The following is a 23,294-nucleotide window of genomic DNA, read 5'->3' as shown; positions in this document are numbered from 1 at the left end:
GTCTGCAGTGAAGCATGCTCATTAAAGCAATGGTTAAACCTCACCCAGACAAGCCAGCAACCAAAGGCAAAAAAGCAAAGTATTCTTGCTTTAGAGTGACAAGAGCTTGTTCTTTCCCTCTTTACTACAGATACTACAAAGGACCTGTATGCAAATCTAATCACAGAACTCATCACAGTTACTGGCATTTTATAATGGAGCTTCTTACCAGCATGTTCAAATGGTTCAAAACTGAAATCAGTTTTCCTGTCCTCAGCCACGTGGTCATAAGTGATGTGTGGTATAGCCAACATCCTGTCTGGAGAAGAAGGCCCATTGTCCTTGTCTAACTTAAATTTCTTCTTTTTAACCTAAAAAAACCCACATAAAATAAATTACTCAAACCAAGTCACACAGAGTTGTCTCTTCAGTGACGCCTTCAATAATAACACAGTCCCCAATGAGCTATAACCAATTAAAAGAGTGCCTGAATTATATTTTCACGATCCTACACTGTGTTTCTCATTATGTTGCCCCCTCATCCTGCCAAAACTGGCTAATCACTAGATTTCTGCACATTGTCATTTCCAAATCCCTTGTCTGCAGTTAAAAAAGAAAATCTGCTAGTTATGCAGCTGCTTATATAAATCAAACTATTCTAGAATATCTTTATCATTTTATGGATGCAATAAATCACACCTTCAGCACAAAGCCAATGGATATATTGCTACTGAACTCAGATGAACTTGGAGATACAAGAGAAAATTTTTGCACAACATCCTCTCCTTCTAGCTTGAGACTGCTGTGCAATACTCTTACAATGCAGAGGATGGTGTACTACATAATCTAAAGAGTCTGACAAAGGAGTTTTGTTGCTGTATTTAAAACAAAATAATTCTGAACTTATGGAATCTGTTGATATGACAGTATTACTCTATGAATGCACAAGAAGTCTTTACCATAAAAACTTAGAAAATCTCAAAATCAATAGGTGAGAGAAACAGAAGCTTTGTTGGATTTTGTTTGTTTGAATCAATTAAAAGTTACAATTTTGGAAATATGACAAAAGTGATTTTCTTTTTATTTTTTACCTTTCCTTACAGTTTTTCAAACAACAGTGGTAAGTAACTAGCTGACGTGCCTGAGTTAAGTCATTATTACTCTTTTCCATTAAAAAATCAAGTTTAGGGAAATTCAGCAAATCAGCTTCTAATTTATAATGTTTGTATACTCAGTCAAAACTGAAATGTAAATCAAAATTTGAAACTAAGTAATAATCTGTAAAACAAGCAGAACAAATAATTTATAAAGAGTAAAGAAACTCAATCTGACTTAAAATCTTCAAATTACTATAATGTGAATCAATTAGTTATTGATACCATCACCGATTTCTTTGGTTTTGGACTGGGTGAGAGCAAATGGTAATTCCTGGCAGGTTTTCGAATGTAAATTTTCCATGTAGAAGAGTCTGGGTTTTCTGCAGCGTAGCATCTCCACGCAGTCTGGAACAAATGTTTTAAGCAACAGAATAATTAATCAATCAGATCAGTGGCTCACTGTACAACACAGTAGCTTCAAGTAGCATGTCAGTCATTCTTTATTTAATGATATTCTTGAATTTGCCCTCTGGAAACAAACCCAGCATGGTTTAGAACTCTTATTTAGTAAATAGAAACCACATAGTTAGAACTGGGAAACCACACAGAAAGATGAATCCTTTCAAGTGCAACTTTTATTCTCAATAGCAACAAACAAATAATGAGAGAGAGCTCTAGACTGGACTCAAAAAAGGTCCAAATTTTATGTTCTGCCCCAATTTCCTACCTGAGTTTAGGCATTTTGCCTATGGCATCCTATGTTACAGACCCCAACTCAGAAAAAGACAAAAATTGTTCTTTCATGCCTCACAAAAATATGACTAGAAAAAAAAAAAAGGAGTTGTGATGTGGTCAGTAGGGCTATATTCATATGAATAAATGCAACTGTGGGCACAACAGAATAGTACCAGTGGTTAACCAAGAGCCAAAACCCAAACCCAGACCTCCCTCCTGCCAGCCAGCAATGATTAAAGTCCCATGTTCTACGGCAAAAGGGAGGAAAAGCAGGGCTAGGAAACAAGACCAACAAGAAAACACTACTGCATTCTCTCTTAACTGTGTAAATACCAGAATTGATTAATAATGAGTCTCCAAATTAAAAAGGCAGATCCTCACTTACTACATGAAGAAAGGACACACTTATACACAAACGATCTACAGCAGGGAAGGCCACAAAACCCTGCATGAAAGCAACAAAGCAAGGATGAATGAGAGAGCTAAAGAAACAGCAGCTGGAAAGTAAAGCACTTATATCACCATATAAATCCCTCTGTGATTAACAGAAGAGTGGAAGAAATAAATGACCTCTAGAAGAAACCAAGAAGGAATACAAGGAAAGAAAATTACTCATCTGGGCTGTTCTCTTGTCTTGTACCTGTTTTGTCAACATCTTGATTTAAGAACAATCTTTTTATAAGTCACTTGTAGAGCACTTACTGAATTGGGCATTCAGAAGTCTGAGACTATTAGTAAATCATAATTGCAACTATTAAGAACAGGTACTCTGGGACTCATTGTCTATCCTTTACTCCTCCTTAACATTCTAATGGAGCCAATTCCAGACACGCAGTCTCAGGCTTCACAACAATTTGGTGTTCATTTCCCAAAATAATCAGTGGGAACATTAAAAAAATCCATTCTCTACAAAACCATACCATACGAGTCTCAAGATTTTTAGCTAATCTCTGGCTATAACCAGGGTCCTTTTCACATTAACTCTGGGACTGTTTAGCTTCAAGCATAAACTTTACAGTTAGCTACTGTTTCCATAAAGATCCTGACCTGGAAACCCACACTCACTCATGAAGCTAGAGAAATAAGTCATATGAGAATGACAAAAATGATATGGTGTATATCGAGTTTCCTTTCAAATTTGATCTCTGTGCTTCTAAAGCTATGTGCAGGTACTGAGTAGAGGGAGGAAAAGCTGGAAAAACCTAGAATGAAACCATGTTAATACTTCTCCAGGGTGCAATGCTGGCTCCAACAAAGTAAAGGATAAAATCACTTCCACCATACTGATACTGAACCACAATTGTATTTATAACAGAGGGATCAATATTTTCCTACCTGTCAGTTATTCTACATGAAAAGACTGATTTTGAAGAGTCCCAGTGGTTTCCAGCCACCTATTATAGAGCTGAAAAGTCCAAACAACATTTTCCTATTTAAGATTCTGACATATTTCTCCTAAATCTGAAATTTTTGAGAATTTAGTTGTACCAACTGAAGCATATTTGACATTTGTCTTTACAAGCAACAACGTATTTTTTAAAAGCACAATTCTATGTAAAACTTCCTCTTTGTTTTTTCATTGCTGTAAGCATAACATTTCACAACACTTTCCTCAGGTAAATTGTTTAATAATTACAGGATAATTTTCAGTTTTGATTTTAACCAGCAAAATTAAACAGTTTATACTGATTTGAGAGTGCACGTTTCTTCTCATTAGTTTATATTAAAGACTGGATTTCCAAAACTTGCATCTGTAATTTCTGTAATGTACAGCTTTTAATGGGAATCAAGGAGGGGAAAATTGCCAACAGCTTGGAAAAAAAATAAAAACCACAACAAAAAACCTACTATAAATGGAAAGAGATTACAGTATGCAATATGCAAGAACTCAGTACCTGTATAAGAGAGGCAGCAGCTGGAATCTGACGGTTGAAATGTTTCTGTCTTTGTTTCTGTTGTACCTTTAGGGCAAAGCCTGAACCAAGAATTCCCTGCGGAAAGAAGAAAAAAACTATTTTTTTTTTTTTTAAGAGTGGAAGGAAAGAGCCCCACATAAAATTGCCAAATTATGCTGTGTTAATAAATGTCCATTCAGCATCATAAAACCCAACTAATTATTTTGAGGAAATGACTTAATACAGTGAAATTTTTAGTCTCAGTTATTACTTGCTGAAGCCAACTGTGAATGCTATCATGCCCTGATGCAAAGCATGCTGGACTCAGACCTAAAAGAGGAAACAGAAATGACATTTCATACCCTCTAAAAGTCTCACAAAGTCTTGTGTAGGGGAATGACAGAATAGGGGGAAAAAAAATCAATTTGATGGGCCTAACTACATTTTCCTAAGAAATAAAGCTTTGGTAGGGCATGATGTAAGCCACTAGACCTTTTAACTATGGTATGGTAATTTCTATATCCATATATTAATCCCTGGTGGAAGTGAGGAAAAGAGGAAGAAGAAAGTCATATTTCAAAGTGGTTGACTGAGTTGAACACAAAGCCATCTAAATTCACTCTCAGGACAAGGGACACGGACTAATGGCACTGGATGGTGTGAAACCTGAACTAGACTCCAAATGTAATACAGATATGAAGTTCCAAATTCAAATAAAGAGCAAAGCCACTTATGCGGTCATTTGCACAGCTATAGGCATATTTAACAGAAGCTTTAGTAACAGGTGAAAATGAAATTTTTTATAAAATGTCTTACATGATTACAACCTACTCAAGAAAGCACAATTCCTTTTCTACATACAGTAGAAAGCATCAGAGCAGGGAGGGATCTTGGCTCAACCTCTAAGAACTCTATTAATTTTGAAAGGAACATGAAATGCCCTTCCTATTATGTTGATTTAGTAAAGATCAAAGAGATGATGATGCTCAAACACCACATATTTGGGAAATGAGTGATCGTTGCCAGATCCAGAACCCACATCAGTTGCATGTAGCCACTACAATCACTTTTGACTGTGATCTCAGCCAGATCCTCCTACTTAAAACACCAACAACAAAGTCTGAAATACAGCTTCAAACCCTGAATTCCCCCTTGGGCCAACCCACAGGAACAACTTCACTCAGTAAGGAAAATCCCACTAATAAAGGGGTGATTGGTGGTGTTCTACTTCAGCAAAGGTTAGGGAAATCTGACAGGTAATCATAAAACATGGCTGTGAAGGCACGGATGCTACACAATCATTTATAAAACATTTTTGTGGCATTTCAGACTGATTTTAAAAAACCAACCAACCAAAACAAAACACCCCACCATCACCACTCTTCAGTCAAAAAAAGTAGGTTTTGGCATTTTCCATACTGATCATTTCACTTATCTGATTTCTCTTCCAAAATAAAAGTGGAAGATATTAGAATGAGGAGGGGGGAAGCAATGCTTTAAAGGCAAACTGATGCTGGAGAATTTAAAGAACTTAATTATCCTCTTCTATAAAAGGTTATGTACTTTTAAAGTAGGCAACTAATTTTAAAAGGTCACTGGAGTTTTCATGCTGTGAAGAACTTTTGTGATGGTACTGGCATAAAAGTATTCTTATCTATTCTGTACCATCCCCACCACTTCTTCATTAGAACTACACAAACATCTGCTAACATGACTGCTTGTGTCCCTGAATTGAAAAAATAAATATGTAAACAGAATGCTTCAGGTGGCACAAACATTTTAACAGCACAATTCAGGAGTCTGGCTAAATTTGTGGAAAACACACCCGCAGCTACACCTGGCACCGAATATTTGGATTTTCAAACCATAGTCCAAGATTTGCTGATTTTGAATTTACCCTTGGAACTCAAGTGCCTTGTTTCTTGTTTGAAAGCACTCAGGAACCTGTTTTCAGTGCAAATAAAATGCCAGAACAGCTTCAAAAAGTCAGTTCTAGATCACTTTTGAAAACAGAACTTTTGGCCTGGACAGATATTAATTTTGTGAAGAACTGCATCGGTGTCTCTGGCTGCTGATAGCTGTCTTTCTGACAGTGACATATTTTTGGAAGCTTTTCTAGAAGAAGGATGTACATGAGAATTCTCCAGTTCACCTTGGACCTACTCAGTTGAGTAAACTATGAGTGAATGCCTTAAAACAACCAAAACATCATTAAGTCATCACAAAGAAGTAATTAGAAATAATTTCCTTTACACTTCTGAGATAGGCTAGGAAAATTACATGGAATTAAACATCTCTTCCTCAAATCCTTCTCAAATCTAGTGTTGCATACAAAAACCACTGTATATTTATTTAGCTACTTCTAGAAGCTCTTTTGCTCTACCAGCTACATAAATTTCAGCTACAATATAGAAGCTTAACACAGAGCTTACACAAAACCAGGTTAAATGAATGGTTAAAGAATCAATAACAGAAGTTCCCTCAGATAACTAATGAATCGGCATCAAATTGTTGCAAAAGTACAAGAGAACCTACCGCAGGCAGCGCAAAAAATGAGATTGCAAACACTGAAAAACAAGATGCAATTGTCTTTCCTATCCAGGTCTGTGGCACTTTATCTCCATAGCCAATAGTTGTAACAGTCACCTGCAAAGAGAAAAAAAGAGGGCATTATAGCAAGTATTAACAAGGCATTTATGCTTGTTGCTCTCTCTTCCTTTTTTATTTATTTCAAAGAAGCATTAGCTGCATTCCTGACCCTCCCACTGTCAGCCTGCGTGACATTAATGAAGGTTAGCGGGTCCTTCCACGATTGCTTCCCCACCTAATACTGAATGGAAAAACGTACAGGAAACAAACAGGAATTTTTGGAACAAACAAACATACAGGAATCACAACAAAAGGCACCTTTAAAATCTTGCAAAGTAATTTCAGTATTTATGGCTGAGGCAACTGCACAGCACATGAGGTTACTGGGATAGGGGCTGCCTGCCCAGTCACACACTTTCCTTAGGGAAAGGCTGCCAGCAGTTCTGAGCTGAGATTTGGTTGATGGGCAGGAGATGTTTGCTGGGAATGCTGCATGGAAAGAGCACACACACACTGTAAGCAGGCACTGTGACTGAGGTCAGGCATGAAGCACTCTAGACATAACATTGGTACAAACAGCAAGAGAGGCTGAACATTTTCCACGTAGTAAAGACCCTGAAAACAGTCCACTGAATCACCAATTCATATAAAACACTGAGAGCAGGAACAGATGATTTAAAGCACACATGCAGGAAACATCTGTTGAGTTTGCCCTTCAGAACACTGAAATAAAGATTACCACCACAGTGATGTAGCATAACAAGGCTTAATAAGTCATTATTTGCATGAGCTCAAGGAAAAAACGTATTTGTTTGAAGCAGGAGGATACATTTGGCATGTGAGAACAATTTAAACTCACCTATGTCACCAGCTATTTCTGAATTTGTAAATTAGAGATATTTTTATCTGTGACTTCGAGGAAGGCTAACCAAACCAGAGCATGGCTAACCAAACCTGAGCTGTGCCTCAAGCAGCTGAGGCACAGCTCAGCTGTTGGCTGGTCAGACTTTCTTCTGGCCCTGTGGGTTTCCACTGCCCAGGACACAGATGTTGGTCCCACAGTCACACACCGGCCATCCTCACCCTGTCCTGAAGGTGCCCACCCTCTAGGCAAAGTCACTGTGTGCAAGTCAAACACAGCACAAAAGGGGCAGCTTGAGGTGGGGATGGTCGTTGCAAGTTTCTCACCAGCCACTGATACTCAAACATTCATGTGTTAGATTTTAATTTTTAATACAAGTTTTTAAAACGTGGCCTTTTTCCAAAATTGTTTCATACCCCACAGAAGCATTGTAAAGGTTAGTTAACTACCCTAGCACCTTTGCCTGTATTCCTGAAATTGTTATTGAAATTCTACCTTAATTCAGGACCTGATGAGGGAAGGAAGCGTGATGTTATCTCCTTACCTACATAGGAGGGTGGCTCAAAAAAAAAATCCTAAAGTCTAATTACAATTTCACTTTCAAAAATATGGAATAAAAAAAGGAAACATAATTATGGGAAAATTTATAGCCTCCAATGCCTTCTTACAGAGAAGATTATGAGAGAAAATAATGGTTTATGCCTCTGTTTTTGAAAAAAATTATAAATCCTTGTAAGTGAAAAATGTTATCAACTATTTTGTTTTACAGTACTAAAATCATGCTGAAATACACATATTAATTAGAAATGTGAAAAGAAAGAGGTGCTTCTGAGCTGTTCAAAGTATAACTGAAGAAGAATTCATATACATCTAAGTATTTATCTCCCCTTTCCCACCACATCCCTGCCCCTTCCTTCTGAATTGGCTTATATGAATCATCAGTAACACAAAAAAAGTATTTCCTGTAATGGTTGTCTAGCAGGCTTTTTTTAAAAAAAAAAAGTTTTGGAAATTGGTTGCAAATTAAAGTCTGAAGTTAACTTTTCTTCTGCCCTCATAACTCTAAACCATCTACAAATGCATTGTATTCTGAAATTGCATTTTCTTTTTTCCTCAAAATACATGCTGTTGAAATATTACACGCCAAGTTTCTGCCCTGAGTCATTTTTTACAGCTGGATTAAAACTCCCTAAAGAGCACAATACTAATTTTACAGCTGTAAAAGAGGACATTATAATGGAAATACTGACTCAACTTCTACTCTACCATATTAAATGTGTTGGCATAATGAAATTAAATTGATACAAGATCTCACACATTGAATTTCACTGAAAAGCCTGTAAAACAATTGCTTTCATTAGGAACAAAATCATATTCATCCACTGACTATTTTAGAACTTTGATCTGATGAACATCACCAGCGATTTAGGCATTAAGACTAATGTTGTTCCTATTACATATGAATCAAAAGTCTGAAGGGGGGAATATGAAGCAAAAACCCACCCAGAAAGAAGAAATAGTAATTTTCATCAGCACTGAGTAGGGAAAGGATTTTATTTTAGGCTATACCAGGCTAAAGTGAGCACAGGAAACGAATTAGTTAAGTAAGGATGTTCTGTCTATGAAATCCTTGCTGTGTACCTTGGAAAATTTGGATAGCAAACAGCTCTAAAATGCAAGAATCTCCACTTGTAACAATATCTACATTTGTACTTTGCAAGTAACAATTTTAAAAGGTTTCCTCACATCTACCCCGTAAGAGTTCCTTGTATGAGAGCAAAATGTAGTTGGAAGCACATATGGAGTTAAAGCTCAGAGATGAGGAGGCAGCTGCAAAAGGAAGAGATGCCTTGCAAAAAGCAATTGAAAATATCTTCATCTTTCAACCCCTGCTCCAATAATTGCTAAACTAAACAAATCACCCAGAAAAAATCCAAACACATAATCCCCAATAGCAGAATTTTTTTTAAAAAAAGGAGGTCACAGGTGTATACAGATGTTGGTCCCACACAGAAAATCACATAGAAACTAAAAATGACATGTTCCCTTCTGTCAAACATTGAAGTCAGCGTACAGTTCTCTACAGCCTTTTTAATTGAAAAGAGTGGAGAAAAGGGTTCTGAATAACACAAGATCTGTGAGACAATTTTTCATGAAGCTATTTTTGAAATGTAAGTCCAACTATTTTATAATTTAAGTCAGATTGCTTTTAATTTAGCAAAAGTTTTATGCATGTGCAGTTTTGAGTGGAATTTCCTTTAACATTTCAGCAAAGTTTTCCCTCAGCTTTGATTTTCAATTTACATTTAGCACACACACATGGGCTTTACTAAACAGGACATTGTTTAGTATGCTTAAAAATAAGCATACTAATTTTGCGTATGCTTAAAAATAAGTAAACTTGTAAACATTCTGTGGAATTTGGTCCTTAGTGAAAAAGTCTATCTTCTAAACTGTAATAAGTAAAGGAACCATAAATGCTCAAGTAAAGCTGTTATTTACAGAAAACTGCTTGCTTCAATTCAAAGCAAAAGGCACAGAGAAATATCCATGCATGGGTATATGCAATAATTGCTTTTGGAAATAGTGTTCATGATCGAAGAGACTGCTAGCACAGTTTTTCTGAGGCATGTTTGTGCCAAAGTGAAGGTTGGAAATTGTGTGTTTATTCAGTGGATATCAAAAGCAGAGCTCCTCTCTGTTGCTATGAGATAGGATTGAAATGAATGCTGAAAGAGAGAGAGGGGGGGACAAAAAAACAACAACACAACAGGCCACAAGCAAACGCTAAGACCCACAAAACCCCCAGAGACAGTGAGCAGGTAATGCTTTCTGAAGGTGGTCATCTCTGACAGACTCGATGAGAACGCTTATCCTATTTTTTTGAGTACCTGCTTTTTAAATTTTATTTTTAATGTTTTCCTGGTTTTATTTGCCTTAAATTTAATATAAGGTCTTTAAAATTGTCAGTCTGGACATGACAGACAGTATATGCAGAGTTATTTTGAATATTGGCACTGGAGAACTGAAAGATGCACCACATTACATTTATTTTACTTGCTAAAATTAAACCTGTTTTTGAAGGATGTACAGATATCCTGCCAGTGGCAGAATTTATACAGCTTGCACTGCATTCTAAAGGAGCAATAATACAGACAACTCTTTATGCTGTTCAAACTCTCTAGGTTTCTTCAAGCCCATAACTGACAGGGCAAATAGCTACAGTCCGGAGTTCTCAAGGAAATTCAAATAAAGCCCAGGAGGCCAATTTACATATGAAAATGGAAAAGCAATATAGATTTATAAATAACAACAATGACAATGAGGAACATTTAATTACAAGTTATGCACCCTAAGGGTGTGCCTGCAGTCAGCCAAGCACATCAATATGAAAGTAGCCAACTGCAGATGCAGTGTAAGTGCTGGTAACACACTTAGGTTTAGTTGTGGTAACACAGACCTTTTATATGGTTTACCTCAGCTGTATTGCATATTCTGTTACTGCTGCCCAAGAACTTAGCAGTGCACACACACAGACTGAGATAACAAAAAGGCACAGTGCTGGACAGTGAGACAAGGGATATGAAAACACTGTCAAGGGCTTTTTGAAGCATTCTCTACTATGTCGGGTAAGGGCACTTCCAGAGAAGAGAGATCACTCATTTATGATGGTGTCTGAGACAGGAACTGTGAATCATCCTCTTCTGCAGGGGTAGCTGAAAACAGATTTTCATTGACCAGAATTTGTGGTGTTTAAGCAATTTGGAAAATTCTGGCTAAACATAACCAAAGCTTTCAAGATCTAACACTTGAGAAGGTTTGTGTATGAGTTTGAGACCTGTATTAGGAAGAATCCTTGTGACTTCCCAACTATTTGTAGAATCATAGAACGGTTTGGGTTGGAAGAAACTTTAAAGACCACCAAGTTCCAACCCCCTGAGATGGGCAGGGACACCTCCCACTAGACCAGGTTGCTCAGAGCCCCATCCAACCTGGCCTTGAATACTTAGAGGGATGGGACATCCACAGCTTCTGTGGGCTAACTTCTCTGTCCTATTTTCCTCTTGGAAAATGGGTATTTCCTATTTTCTTAAATATTGTGGGTTTTTTCCCTAGCAGAAAGAATGAAGAATATTACACTATCAAGAAATCAGAAATGGATGGACCTGAATACATCTCAGTTTTGTTCTGCTAAATCTTCTTAGCAGTTAGTAGAAGTGTGTGAGAGCAGAACAAGGACATCTAATTGTACTTAGTATTAAAGAAATTACATAATGTGTTCATTGAATGCAGTCTCACACTTCATGAGGCACGCTGCAACGCAATAGAAGCTATAACAGAGAAAAATATTACCATAATTAAATGTATTGATTAAATAAGTTTATTGTAATTAGGAAGACAAAATAACTGGCATGCCTATTAACTGAACAATAATTCCCTGAAAGGAGAATATTTCAATATCCTGACAGATCGTGTTGCTTCTATGGGAGGTTTTACTGTATTTTCAGAAAGCCAATCTGGTCTGTCACACACTCAGTTTTTAATGGCAACGCCAATGACAGCATGTGCTTTTAAATGCAGCTACATCTGCCACTGTTAATTACTGAGTCATCTGACCAATGTAGTGGAAAATAAAAATGCCATAATGACATGAAAGCACTGAAAAAAGCTACTTGACAGAAAGCCACTTTCTTGTGCTACACAGTAAGTCTTCTGGTCCTAAGAAAGCCTGTATTTAACCATGGCAGACAGCAAGAAGAAAGAATTCTACCGCAGATCATAGCAGCAAAACAGCACAACAAAACAAAACCTGTTGTATTCAAAAAGGGCTACATATGCATTTCAGCACCAGCAGACCTGCAGTGGATTTGCTCATCAATGGCTCTTTCCTTCCTCAAACAGCAAGTGATGGTTTGAAAAGAGAAGACTATATAAGCACACACATGCAGACGTTCATCAAAAATATTTCTTAATATATGTTCTTAAATACGTATATGTATTTTATTGTTGAAATGGAGGTATTTGTGCTTTCACGCCTATACAGAAGACTTATTAGTTAGTATTACTTTTAACAAAAAAAAGAGAAACAATGCCTTTTGATTTTAAGCAGCAAAGAAAAAGCTCTAGAAGATCAGCACATTTTGAAAGTGCAAGTATGTTATCAGTGATGTCTATGCATTTTAAAGATCTGTAGCACTTACTGATGACTGTTTGTTTGATTAATCTAATAGAATAAAAGCAGATTAAAAAATGCCATTGCTTGAATGCTAATGACAAGGAAAAACAGCTTCCAAAAACTACCTTTCTTTGAACTGCAATAAGAAACAGAAATAAGAACAATCACAGAAATGAGAACAACTACAGATGGGAAATCCCAGAACAAAATTGCCAACCTAGTATTTGTATATCCTGTGAGACCTAAAGAGGGAACAGTAACTAGCAGAAGCAACAAAATTAAAATGTTTACGAAAATATAATCCCAGAATAGAGCTGCCACATGAGTAAGTGCATATAATAAACAGAGAGACACTGTCACTAGTAATACCAATAAAGGAGAACTTCACTACCAGAACTAAAGATACATCTACACCCAAGTTGTGGCAGCAACTTAGAAAAAGCTGAGAAATCTCTAAATGAGATGGTTACAATATAGCACAGAGAAATGCTGTGTAAAGACACTAAGGGGCTCCCAAAGCAATATAACCACCTTAGAAGAGTCCTGTCCCTGTATTTCCTATCTACCTTAAAAGCTTCTTGCTCCAGAATTAGTCCTTTCTGAATAAACTGGGAATTACAGTCACAGGTCAAACTGCAAAACACAGATAACTGTTTTAAGAAAAAACCCCAACCCAACAAAAAGATGGGCAAAGAAAACCAAAACACCACAGCCTTCTCAAAAAACCTAGCCCTGAGTTAGCAAGACTCTTACCATCTTAGACAGTTGAACACTACCATGACAAAGGCAGCAAGAAATAATCACTGCACCAGCAGGAAAGACAGGATAAAGAAATAGAACATGTGTTTCTATATTTTTTTAATGTAATGTAATCACTTTAGATCACATGAGACGGTAAACACCACGTAATATTACTGATCTTCTATAGTACTTTTGTAGTGTCACGGAATTACAAATTCCATGAAAGTGTATCGAAGCAGTAAGAAGCTGCTTCAAAGTGCTGTTCTTACTCCATGATTGCTTGAATTTTACTCCACATTGGACAGTGTTAACATGTGAAATTGCTATACTTACTACTCCCCACCACAGGGCATCTGCATAGCTGCCAAACTCCGTTTCTCCAGAATCATTTACAGCATCTTTCTCGGCCAGGTACACAAAGTAAGAGGAAAAAATCAGGCCCAGAAATCCAATGTAGAGTGTAGTTATCAGTTCCTGCAAAGAGAATCAAAATAACAGCATTATGATCTCATTGAGACACCTAAATTTCATAACACTGATTGGTTATAAAAGACAACTGGAAGAGAAAAATGCAATTTCAGCAATTAAAAAATATTGACACTGAGTATTAGCTATGCAAATTAACAAAAAATCCACTGAGATCCATAGACAACAAAGAGTCAAAATTACCTCATCACACAGGACTTGTTAACCTTCTGGCCACCAAAAAGTAGTTGGGTAACTTTTTCAAACAGAGTCAGATTCAAAATAACTCTGGAATTTAAATACATATTTTAGGAAATATTAGAACTAGCTTTCAGAAGTCTCATTTTCAGTGGTTGAGTCCAACTACAAGTCAAAATTTGCCAAAGTGGCAGTGAACATAAGGCAGAACAACCACACTTGGTTAAAATAAATTACTACCTGCCTCCACACTAAATGTAAGTGATACCAGCAGCAGGGCTGAATGTCAGCAGTTCAGGAATATAAAACTTTGGCATCAGCTGTGCCATTGCTCATCAGAGTACCCAAACTCACCTGTCTGTGTATGAACACCACCGACCCCAGCAGCCTCCAGGTACCGCCCTGACGGTCAACGTGCAGCATCCGTAAGATCTGCAGGAAACGGATGCCCCTGCAACACCATTTTCAAATTAACTGACAGGCCAAACACACAAGAGAAGAAGCAGAGGTGGAAAAAGGAACTCTGGCTTCCAAAGCACAGTTTTAAGAGACACAGAGTATTTTATGTTAGATTTAGTAGCCTGTGTCTTTTCAACCCATTCACTCATCTTTCTTCTTGTTATGAAGACAATCTGGGGACACTGTCCAAGGGAAGAACTGACCTTTGTACACATGGCTAGTAAGGATAACTCAAGGATTCAGGAATTTTGGACACAAACTGTAAACGCTCTGGAAATCATTCATCAGCTCATATTTGACATGTTCACCACGATGAAAAAACAAGATATGGAACCAGCTAACTGAAGATCTGATTTCCTTATCTTTCAGGAATTTCATAGGCAATTTGAACCACACAGCCCAGTAATATTTTAAAATATTCTTTTTATGGGAGTCACTGCAATCCTGGAGCATGGCTGCAGCTAGTGTGAATAGCAAAGCCCACAGCCCCCATTCATCCAAGAAAACCAAGGGGTGTGACCTTCCTGAGCACAAGGTGGATTCAGTCCATCAGGAATTCACAATCACAGATGTTTTATAAAGAAGCATCTTGAAGATGTCAGAGATATGAAACATCAAAGAGTTGCTATAAAACTGAGCTAAGAAACTAAACCAGGATTTGGGTAGAACCCACCTAGCTGGGGAAAGGGGGAAAGAGAGTAAGCTTCTCTATTCCCACTAACCACAAAAGTGATACAACAAAATTGTATCTCCCCTACACTTATGGGATCAGCAATACATGATCAGTGATCTGCTCTATTACATCACACTGGGCAGTGACTCGTTTTCTCCTGCAAGAATTGAAACAGGAGGTAAGTTAAAAGAAGAAACGTCACCTTGGTCAGGCAGCACCACTTTCTTTTATGGCATATAATTACCTGATAGCAGAGGTTGCAAAGACTTGACCTTTAGAGCCCACACAAAGAACTATCATGGAAGCAACAACTACAATTAAATCTGGAAAACAAAAGTCAATTGAAGAAAATTAGTTAGCAGCATCTTGCAATACTTCTACAAGACTACTAGAACCAAAGACCATATCACTTTAACAAATTGAACAGTCACTCCTACTTAATATTTTTGTTTATACATCAAGGGATCTCAATTGTGGCATATAAAAAAATTTCCATCATGTGATATAATGGAAAGGTTGCACTGAGATGGGTCCAAGCTGGGCACAGTCTAGATGAATGAGGAGTTACTGTCAAGCAGCCTAGGATCCTTATTAGCTTTAACCCAGGAATTTCAGCAGATTCCATCTACTCTCTCTTCTCCCATTCTTATTTTCTCTCCTGTGCTTAGACAGGATTTTAATTGAGAGAGATTTTAAGGTTAACTTCATATATAAGAAAATTGCCTTACTATCATTTCATCTGTCCTGGTCTAAAAGGGAGAGAAAATTGAAATTAGGGTATGAGTCTAATTTAGTTTAAGTCAGTCAGTACTGTACTCTAAATCTACATGCCTCAGGCCTAGTAAATTTTGGAAAGGAACTCTGTATTTTGGAGAATTAAATAGTTCTTGATCCATATCTGGGACAGCAGAACTACATTTTGCTTTCCAAACTGATCTAATTTGGATGATGTTTCAGAATGCTTAGTGTTCTAGCACTTGAGAGAAATGGATTGTGGCCAGAGGGAAAAGATGCAAAGTCTTTTTATAGCTGCAGTCACACCTGAGATGCAGTTGCTATTTACACACACACACACACATATATATATACACCCATATATATACACATACATATATGGATGAATGGATGCACAGAGGAGCGAAATCAATTTTGTAATTGTAAAAATACCCAGGTATGTAAATTTTGTAATTTACATTTGGCAAAACTGTAGACAGTTTATGGAAACCTGTGTCCTGTACTCAACAATATATAATGTCTCTGAGTAGTGGAAAATGTCACAGAACAAGAATTACTATTCTTCCACAACAATACTCCTCTTCCAATGCCTGATTGATTCATTTAGTCCATATAGATTTCAAGTACTTAAGTACAGGGTAAAGGTCTTTACACTGTTTCATCAATGCTGGCCAAGAAAATACAGATTGATTTTGAATTATGTTTCTTTTGGCGAAACTGTTAAAATTAATGACAAGCATTCTAAAAAAAACAATGATTAGTGACATGTATGGAATATCTGGATGTAATTTCCAGAAACCCTAAAGTCATTTTAGAAAGCCAATTGAATCCCAATGGAATTGAGGTGTCCAGCTCCAAATGCTTCACTGAAAACTTTAATTCAACTGATACACAAAGCAACTGCAGTGCATCTATTGCACACTACCATGTGACACACAGCTCAATTAGAATGCAAAATAAACTCATAATAAACTAGTCAAATGGCTGCTAAAGGGAGAAAAAAAGGCTGTTCAGTATCTTGGAAAAAAAATATTTGGGGCTCTTGTACAGTATCTGGGATCCTCAGGTCACAGGAGACAGGACTACAGTCAAGACTTATTCCTGGCAAAGCTTAAGATCATTTCTGAAAATGATCTCTTCTGGAAAAACAAACCAAGCTACATTTGTTCTCAAATGACAGTGCCACGAGTTCCTGAAGGGAAATTCAGATCTACATTCACACTAATGACAACAGCTCCCGCTCTAACTTGGCTTCAAGTGATACAGAATTTATGTAATTTTTGTAATTTTACAACTTCAAAAGCCTTTAGGGCAAGTTTTACTAACTGTTTACATTGACTTTGCAAGCTTTGCATACTCACCAATGATTGAAATGGGCTTCCTAGCAAAACGAAGCCTTCCCCACACTCCCACGTATTTACTGCGGCATCCTGCCGACCATAGCCGAACCACATATTCTGTTCCAAAGAACACCACTAATACAATTTCCTGCAAGAAACACACGGGGAACTAGGTTAATTTTTTACTTCATGTATGTCTTTAATTTCTTTTCAGAACGTATTAGAAAGCAATAAATAAAATGTAAAATTATTTATCAACTATAGCAAAAAATGATCTGAAATAAAACAGAAACACCTGTAAGAACAGAGAAAGAAAATATTAGGAGCAAAATGAAACACTTTGATTGCATGCAGTTTGGCTTGTCTACACGTACTAAAACTGAAAACCATTCTGTGCAATTCACTTGGTCTAATTCAAACAAAAGATTTCCTGACTGAGCCAAAGCAAACAAGCAGAGTCTGTATTTAGAAGATGAGCATTTTGCCAGTTTATTGCATTTCTAGAAGAGGTGTGCTTCATGTACCATCTACCAGATCAGCTTAACTTCCCCCTAATTTATACTTTTTCAGTCTCCCTTTAAGCTCACATGGATTGAAAAATGTTTCTAGTATCCATGACCAACATGTCAGTCTCCAGGTACACTGAAGACAAAGTGAGCTCTCTAACACACCTTTCCCATCCTCTTGACAGCATTTGGGGACTTCAGCAGAAACAGAGATCTAGTCCTGCAGCACTGCTGGTACCAAGCTACTTATAAACTACTCACCTATACTCAGGTGTGACTTTGGAAATGCCTCTAAGGTGACAGATGTCAAAGACATCTGATATTCTTGTTGATTGGACGGAGGTACAGTTAGGTCCTATTTGGAACATCATCAATGTGCAGATAAACCTTGGGCTTTCCACAGACTAGATAAGCATGGCATACCCAGCATGGTTTCCTTATGTATCAGGGAGCTGCAATCCTCCCTTATTGGCCAACTCAATTAATAAATGGTCACATTTTCCATCAGAGCCAACAACAAAGTCTACTTATTGAAATGGTAAGAGTGGCTTGTCATTGAAAACACACAACACATGGCATAAAATAAGAGTGCAGCTGAGAAACCAGTCTCAACATGTCACAGTTACACAGGTTAGCGCAGATTAAGAGAATGAGCCCCTTATTTCAAAGTGTGATTTCACATAAAGAGCAACTGCAGAGAACACAATGTGCTGTTGAACATTCTATCCACCCCTCTCACATGTCTGCAGGGTTCACTGCTGTTTTGCATAACCAACTGGCAAACAGGACTCAAGATGGTACCTATGATTATTTTCTTAATTGACTGAAATAGCCAGGACACAGCCCTAGTTTAGTCAAGATGAATGGGAGACATTATCACCTTCAAAAATGCATGGGACATTGCCCTGAATACTGAGCAAAATAATATGGCTGTACACAGTAAAAATAATGGGGAAGAGGTTAGGCATCAGTTGACATTGCTATAATATTTTTGTGGCTCTAAAAAATCTGGATGGCATAAAAAACCTGCTCATCTCAGGACAAGAAATTGTCTAAGTTCAACTTCGTGACATTTCTAGCCAAGCTGGTAGAACATGAGCCAGGGCTCCTTCCCTTAATTTTGATGTGTCATAACCTACGCAAGATGTCAGATGCAGTAGAACATCACAATTGTTTATAGCCACTTGTATTCAAGGTAGGTTTTGAAGATATTATACAACTACCAAGAGCATTGGTTGTAATGAACAGGCTCTTCAATCCAGCCAAGAATCTCTTCTACAGCTTCCTTCTGAAAGAAGCTTCCTTCCTTCTGAAAGGATCCACCAGAACCTTCCACCATTTTTTTACTTTAAAATTGAATTATTGTTAAATATTTTCCAGTAAGTGAAAGACATAATGAACATCGTAAATTGAAAGAACCAGCAGCTGCACCAGATGCTTTAAGGAAACCTTGTGTCTTATGACAAGCTTCAAACGCAAGGAAACTCTCCCTTTGTCCAGTCTAATGTCACTTACGAACCAAAATTGAATGGGAGGATGAGCTCTGCTTGACATGAAGTCCTGGGGAACTGTCACAGAAATCAGAGCACCTTCTCCGATCAGGTGACTGTATTCCTTTCACAGACCTGGTCAATAAACCCTAATATTCAAGTGCTCTCCCTTTTGCAGAGGACTAGTACATTTCCCTCCATCACTACCATGGAGGAAATTCCCTTTACAAAAGACAATTCCAACCACACGGGAAGCAAAAGCTGTCCTTCATTCAAAATAGCTCATCTGAGGAAGGGATAGGAAGGGATATATAAGGGTATATAAGGATATATATAAGGCTTCACATCATGTGTGATAGCACAGATAATACCATTCAGATATCCCCAAAAGCAATTGCTAAAAGCAAAAGAAGGGAAAAGAGTTACCTTGGCAAGGAAAGAAAAAGCCAGAGAAAAAGGTAATGTTTTAGCACAATGGACCCACAAACAGCCCTGCGGACTGTCAGGATCACAGCGTCGGTTTTACAGGAGGAAGGCAGGACGAGAAAGCGCGGATTGTGCTGCAAAGGAGAGAGCGCTCCCCACGCAGGGAATTTGCATGGGAGCTGCGCCTGTGCTTCCTAAAGCCCTGCATGGTTCATTGGCTAACAGGCACACCGGCAAGTATGCAAATGGGGGCTGTCCCAAAGACAAAGGGACAGACACGCACTCAATGGTTACTGTCACCCAGCCCTTTGCGTGACATGCAGACAAGCTCAGGGAACACTGATTGTCCTATAGACTCCGCTGACTGCAGGGAACGACCAGTCGGCTTACACCAAGACACATTTTTCACTCCTGACGTTTTGATAAAGGCTTATTGACCTAAATGAGACCCAAGTTATTCAGGGAACATCGGGGGTGAAAGTGCACAAGCTGTTCTTCATGGTCATACACAAAAACGCCAGGTATCCATTAGCAACTGGCAAATTCCCCCTCCCCTGCCCGTGGCTCTGTGACAGACAAAAGTGTTTTTAATATCTTGTGTTGCATAAATCTAATAAGTAGTCTCCTGGGGGTGGGGCAGGCTGATGAATTTCTGTCTGTGGGCTCTTATATTAGTGGCCAGAAAATTGCAGACAATAAAAAAAGTACATTAGTTATGTTCCCCTGAGCTACCAAAACATTCCCTGTATTTTTCTAATTACCAACTTAACATGAAATTTACATGCACTAGAAGATAATAACTGCCTGAAAAACACGGGCGAGCATGGGAATTAAAGCTCAGTAGAGGAGTTTTCTTGGTTAAAATTACATATACACAAACACTACACACTGTGCAAGGACCCATTCAACCCAGTGTAACTTAAAAGAAATCTTTCTACAGGGTGAAAACAGAAATGCAACACTGAGATTAAAAATTTACATGGTATAAGGAGCCCTCTAAGATATGACAGACACATACATTCACACTATGGGCAAACAGGGGCTTTGTCAAGAGAAAATACTTTTTCTTCCTTTAATTATTGATTTCTACATGGTACCCTCTCTTCTGCCCTCCCTCCTGTTCAGCCCAGGTATGCCTTGTGCCATATTCATGCCTTCTCAGCCACATAATCCCAGCACAGCCAAGTAAAATATGGCATAATGTAATCACCTGGTTACAGTACAGCTCTCACCATCCAATGAAGGAACTTGAGCAGGATCAATACAAACACAGTTGCCTGATGAATGTACCCATGTTTTCTGCTAGCACAGTCCATACCTCCAGAGTTCTCAGGGTGTTCTGCTAATAAATGCATCTGGAAAAGCCCTTCCTTTACTTCTTACTCCCCACTGTTCTGAAAGAGCTACAATCCTTGGATGTGAGACATCCAATACCTGCACTATGAAATAAAGTACAGTAGCAACTCCAAAAGAAATCATAGGGCCCTAAAACTTAACTGAAAGAAATGTTTTTAAGCTATTAGATTAATAACTTGAGAGGAAAAAACACAAAAAATCATGACACCACAAAAACAGCTATTTAACAGATACAGAAATTGTCTCTGGAGGCTATGAATGCATCTGTATAGAGAATATATTGCCTAAGGCTCTGCCTGTAGACCCCAAAACTCACTGGTCACGGAGCATCACATTCAGGCAATTAAATTCCATTTGATGTGGGAGGGCTAGGCAAGGTCAACTGAAATCTATTACAAACAAAAATCTCTTTACTTGGTCCCTAGACATTTTTCAATGCACTCCATAAATGTAAGAGAGGTAAAACACATTCTCTAGGAGGAAGGAGGCAAAGTGTACCATTATGTTATTCTGACTGGCTACAGAATACCCAAAACCAAAGAGTGCATACAGCTTATTGCATCTCCCACGGAGGGATCTGCCCTAAGAGAAAGGAGAGATGACAGGCACAGGAAGACAAGAGGCATTGGTGAGGGAGACAGCTTTAAGACTCACAAGTACACATTTCTTGTACTGAAGAATTTCCTCCCATCTCAACATTTCACTGCGAATACAATTTTTACCCATATCTGCAATATCACAAGCTCTACTACATTAACCTTATAGGAGAGATAAATCACATTATCCCACAATTCTATCAAATCTGGCTTCAAGGATGATAAAGTTCCCACAGATTTCTTTAAACAATTAAATAATCCCTCATGCAGCTTATGTAGGGATTGCATGCCAACAACTATTCCTTCAGCTGTAAGATTCCTATGGCGCTATTTGCACTGAAAGCTATTTTTTAGCCAAGACAATGGAATATTGCTGCTACAGAGAAGTGGAACCTCCTCACAGTCTCAGGCAGCAATAGTGGAGCAAGGACCCTGCCACAAGCTTTTTTCAGCAGTCATGACAAGCAGGAGCCAAGAGAGGGGACAACAGATCTGCTGAATGAAGCGACAAACACTTGCCATCAGTCAAGGGCTGTGTAGCTGGATTGGACAACAGGTTAGCATCTTAACAATCAGGGATACAGCATCTCTCTACTCCTCAAAGGTCAAAAAAAAGCAGGGGCATGTCTCTCATATAGAGCAGTCACAGACTCTTAGAACAGTTTGAGTTGGAATGAACCTCAAAGATCACCTAGCTCCACCACCCCTGCCATGGGCAGGGAACTTTCCACTAGACCAGGTTGCTCCAAGCCCCATCCAACCTGGCCTTGAACACTTCCAGGGATGGAGAATCCACAACTCCTCTGGGTAAACTGTTCCAGTGCCTCACTACCCTCATAGTAAAGAATTTATTCCTAATATCTGATCTAAACCTGCGCCTCTCAGTTTGAAGCCATTCCCCCTTGTCCCATCCTACTGGTAGAAAGCCCTCTCCAGGTTTCTTGCAGCCTCCTTTTATGTACTGGAAGGTGCTCTAAGGTCTTCCCAGAGCTTTCTCTTCTCCAGGCTGAACAGTCCCAGCTCCCAGTCCTGTGTTCCCAGGAGAGGTGCTGCAGCCCTCTGATCCTCTTTGTGGCAATAGGTTGCATTTACACAAAACCCAAACGCTACAGGCTGTGTGGTGACTCAGAGAGCTGGAGCCCACTCCTCAGCACACTGTTCACCTGACACATCAGGGCTTGCAAAACGCTTCAGACAGCACTTCTGTACAGCCCGAGCAGGGCATGCAAATTAACAGCAGCAAAGGCAACTGTTTCTTCTAATCTCACCCACTTTGTATAGAGAGGCCCCTCTTTGTTCTATTGAGAAAGGCAGGATTTTTTTTCCTGAAAGCTGTACTATGCTTTCTAAGATATACAGAACAGCAAAATCAGATGGCCTAGGCAAGCACACAAAGACTCAATAAAGTAAAAATCCCAACTTGACCAAGTACAAAGATCAAAAATAGAAAGACAAATGGTTTCTTGTATATGTAAACACTTACTGAGCAATAGCAAGTCTCAAAACCCCTATATAGGACTGGAGATTTTTCTCTCCCCTACTTAACCTCCTCACTTCCATACAGCTTGTAAATTACATCTTTTCAGAGGAAAACAAAAATAATGCTACATTTTTAAAAAATGTTTAAAGTCAACAACCTTTGTTGTTCCTTTCTTTCAAAAGATTGGTTTTTCATTTGCTAAAATTCTTTATCTAGCAAATTGGGCATCAAATGATTAAAGAGGCTACAGAAAACCACAAACATGATATCAGTATTAGATTTCCACCTTCAGAGGCCCATAATTAATCCCAAGTTACTGGACATCATTAAAGCTCCCTTATTATGTTTTGAATTAAGATGAAATAATGTTTCCATTAGTGTTCATGTCCTGAAAAAAAGGGATGCTTACCAGGACACAGAGCTAGAATGGTTGATTGTGACGAAGCTTTTTTATTTTCCCTTAATTGGTGCTGAGAGCACAGAACAATAGCACTAG

The 23,294-nt window shown here is 38.3% G+C and overlaps 1 protein-coding gene across 1 annotated transcript in view; it reads right to left on the bottom strand.

Moving 5' to 3' along the window:
- KCNQ1 (potassium voltage-gated channel subfamily Q member 1) overlaps positions 1–23,294 on the bottom strand; it is a 330,631-nt gene that overhangs the window by 233,943 nt on the left and 73,394 nt on the right. Inside the window, exons 3-10 of the mRNA XM_064715126.1 lie at positions 16,966–17,092; positions 15,114–15,192; positions 14,092–14,188; positions 13,408–13,548; positions 6,242–6,352; positions 3,707–3,802; positions 1,359–1,481; positions 209–350 (exon numbers count right to left, since the gene is read on the bottom strand). Coding sequence (XP_064571196.1) covers positions 209–350; positions 1,359–1,481; positions 3,707–3,802; positions 6,242–6,352; positions 13,408–13,548; positions 14,092–14,188; positions 15,114–15,192; positions 16,966–17,092 — 916 coding nt within the window. The remainder of the gene's footprint in view (positions 1–208; positions 351–1,358; positions 1,482–3,706; positions 3,803–6,241; positions 6,353–13,407; positions 13,549–14,091; positions 14,189–15,113; positions 15,193–16,965; positions 17,093–23,294) is intronic.

This window comes from Zonotrichia leucophrys, chromosome 5 (assembly GCF_028769735.1).
Source record: "Zonotrichia leucophrys gambelii isolate GWCS_2022_RI chromosome 5, RI_Zleu_2.0, whole genome shotgun sequence".
Taxonomy (NCBI): Eukaryota; Metazoa; Chordata; class Aves; order Passeriformes; family Passerellidae; genus Zonotrichia; species Zonotrichia leucophrys.
The sequence above is the reverse complement of the archived record's forward strand: the minus strand, read 5'-3'. Positions and strand labels throughout refer to the sequence as shown.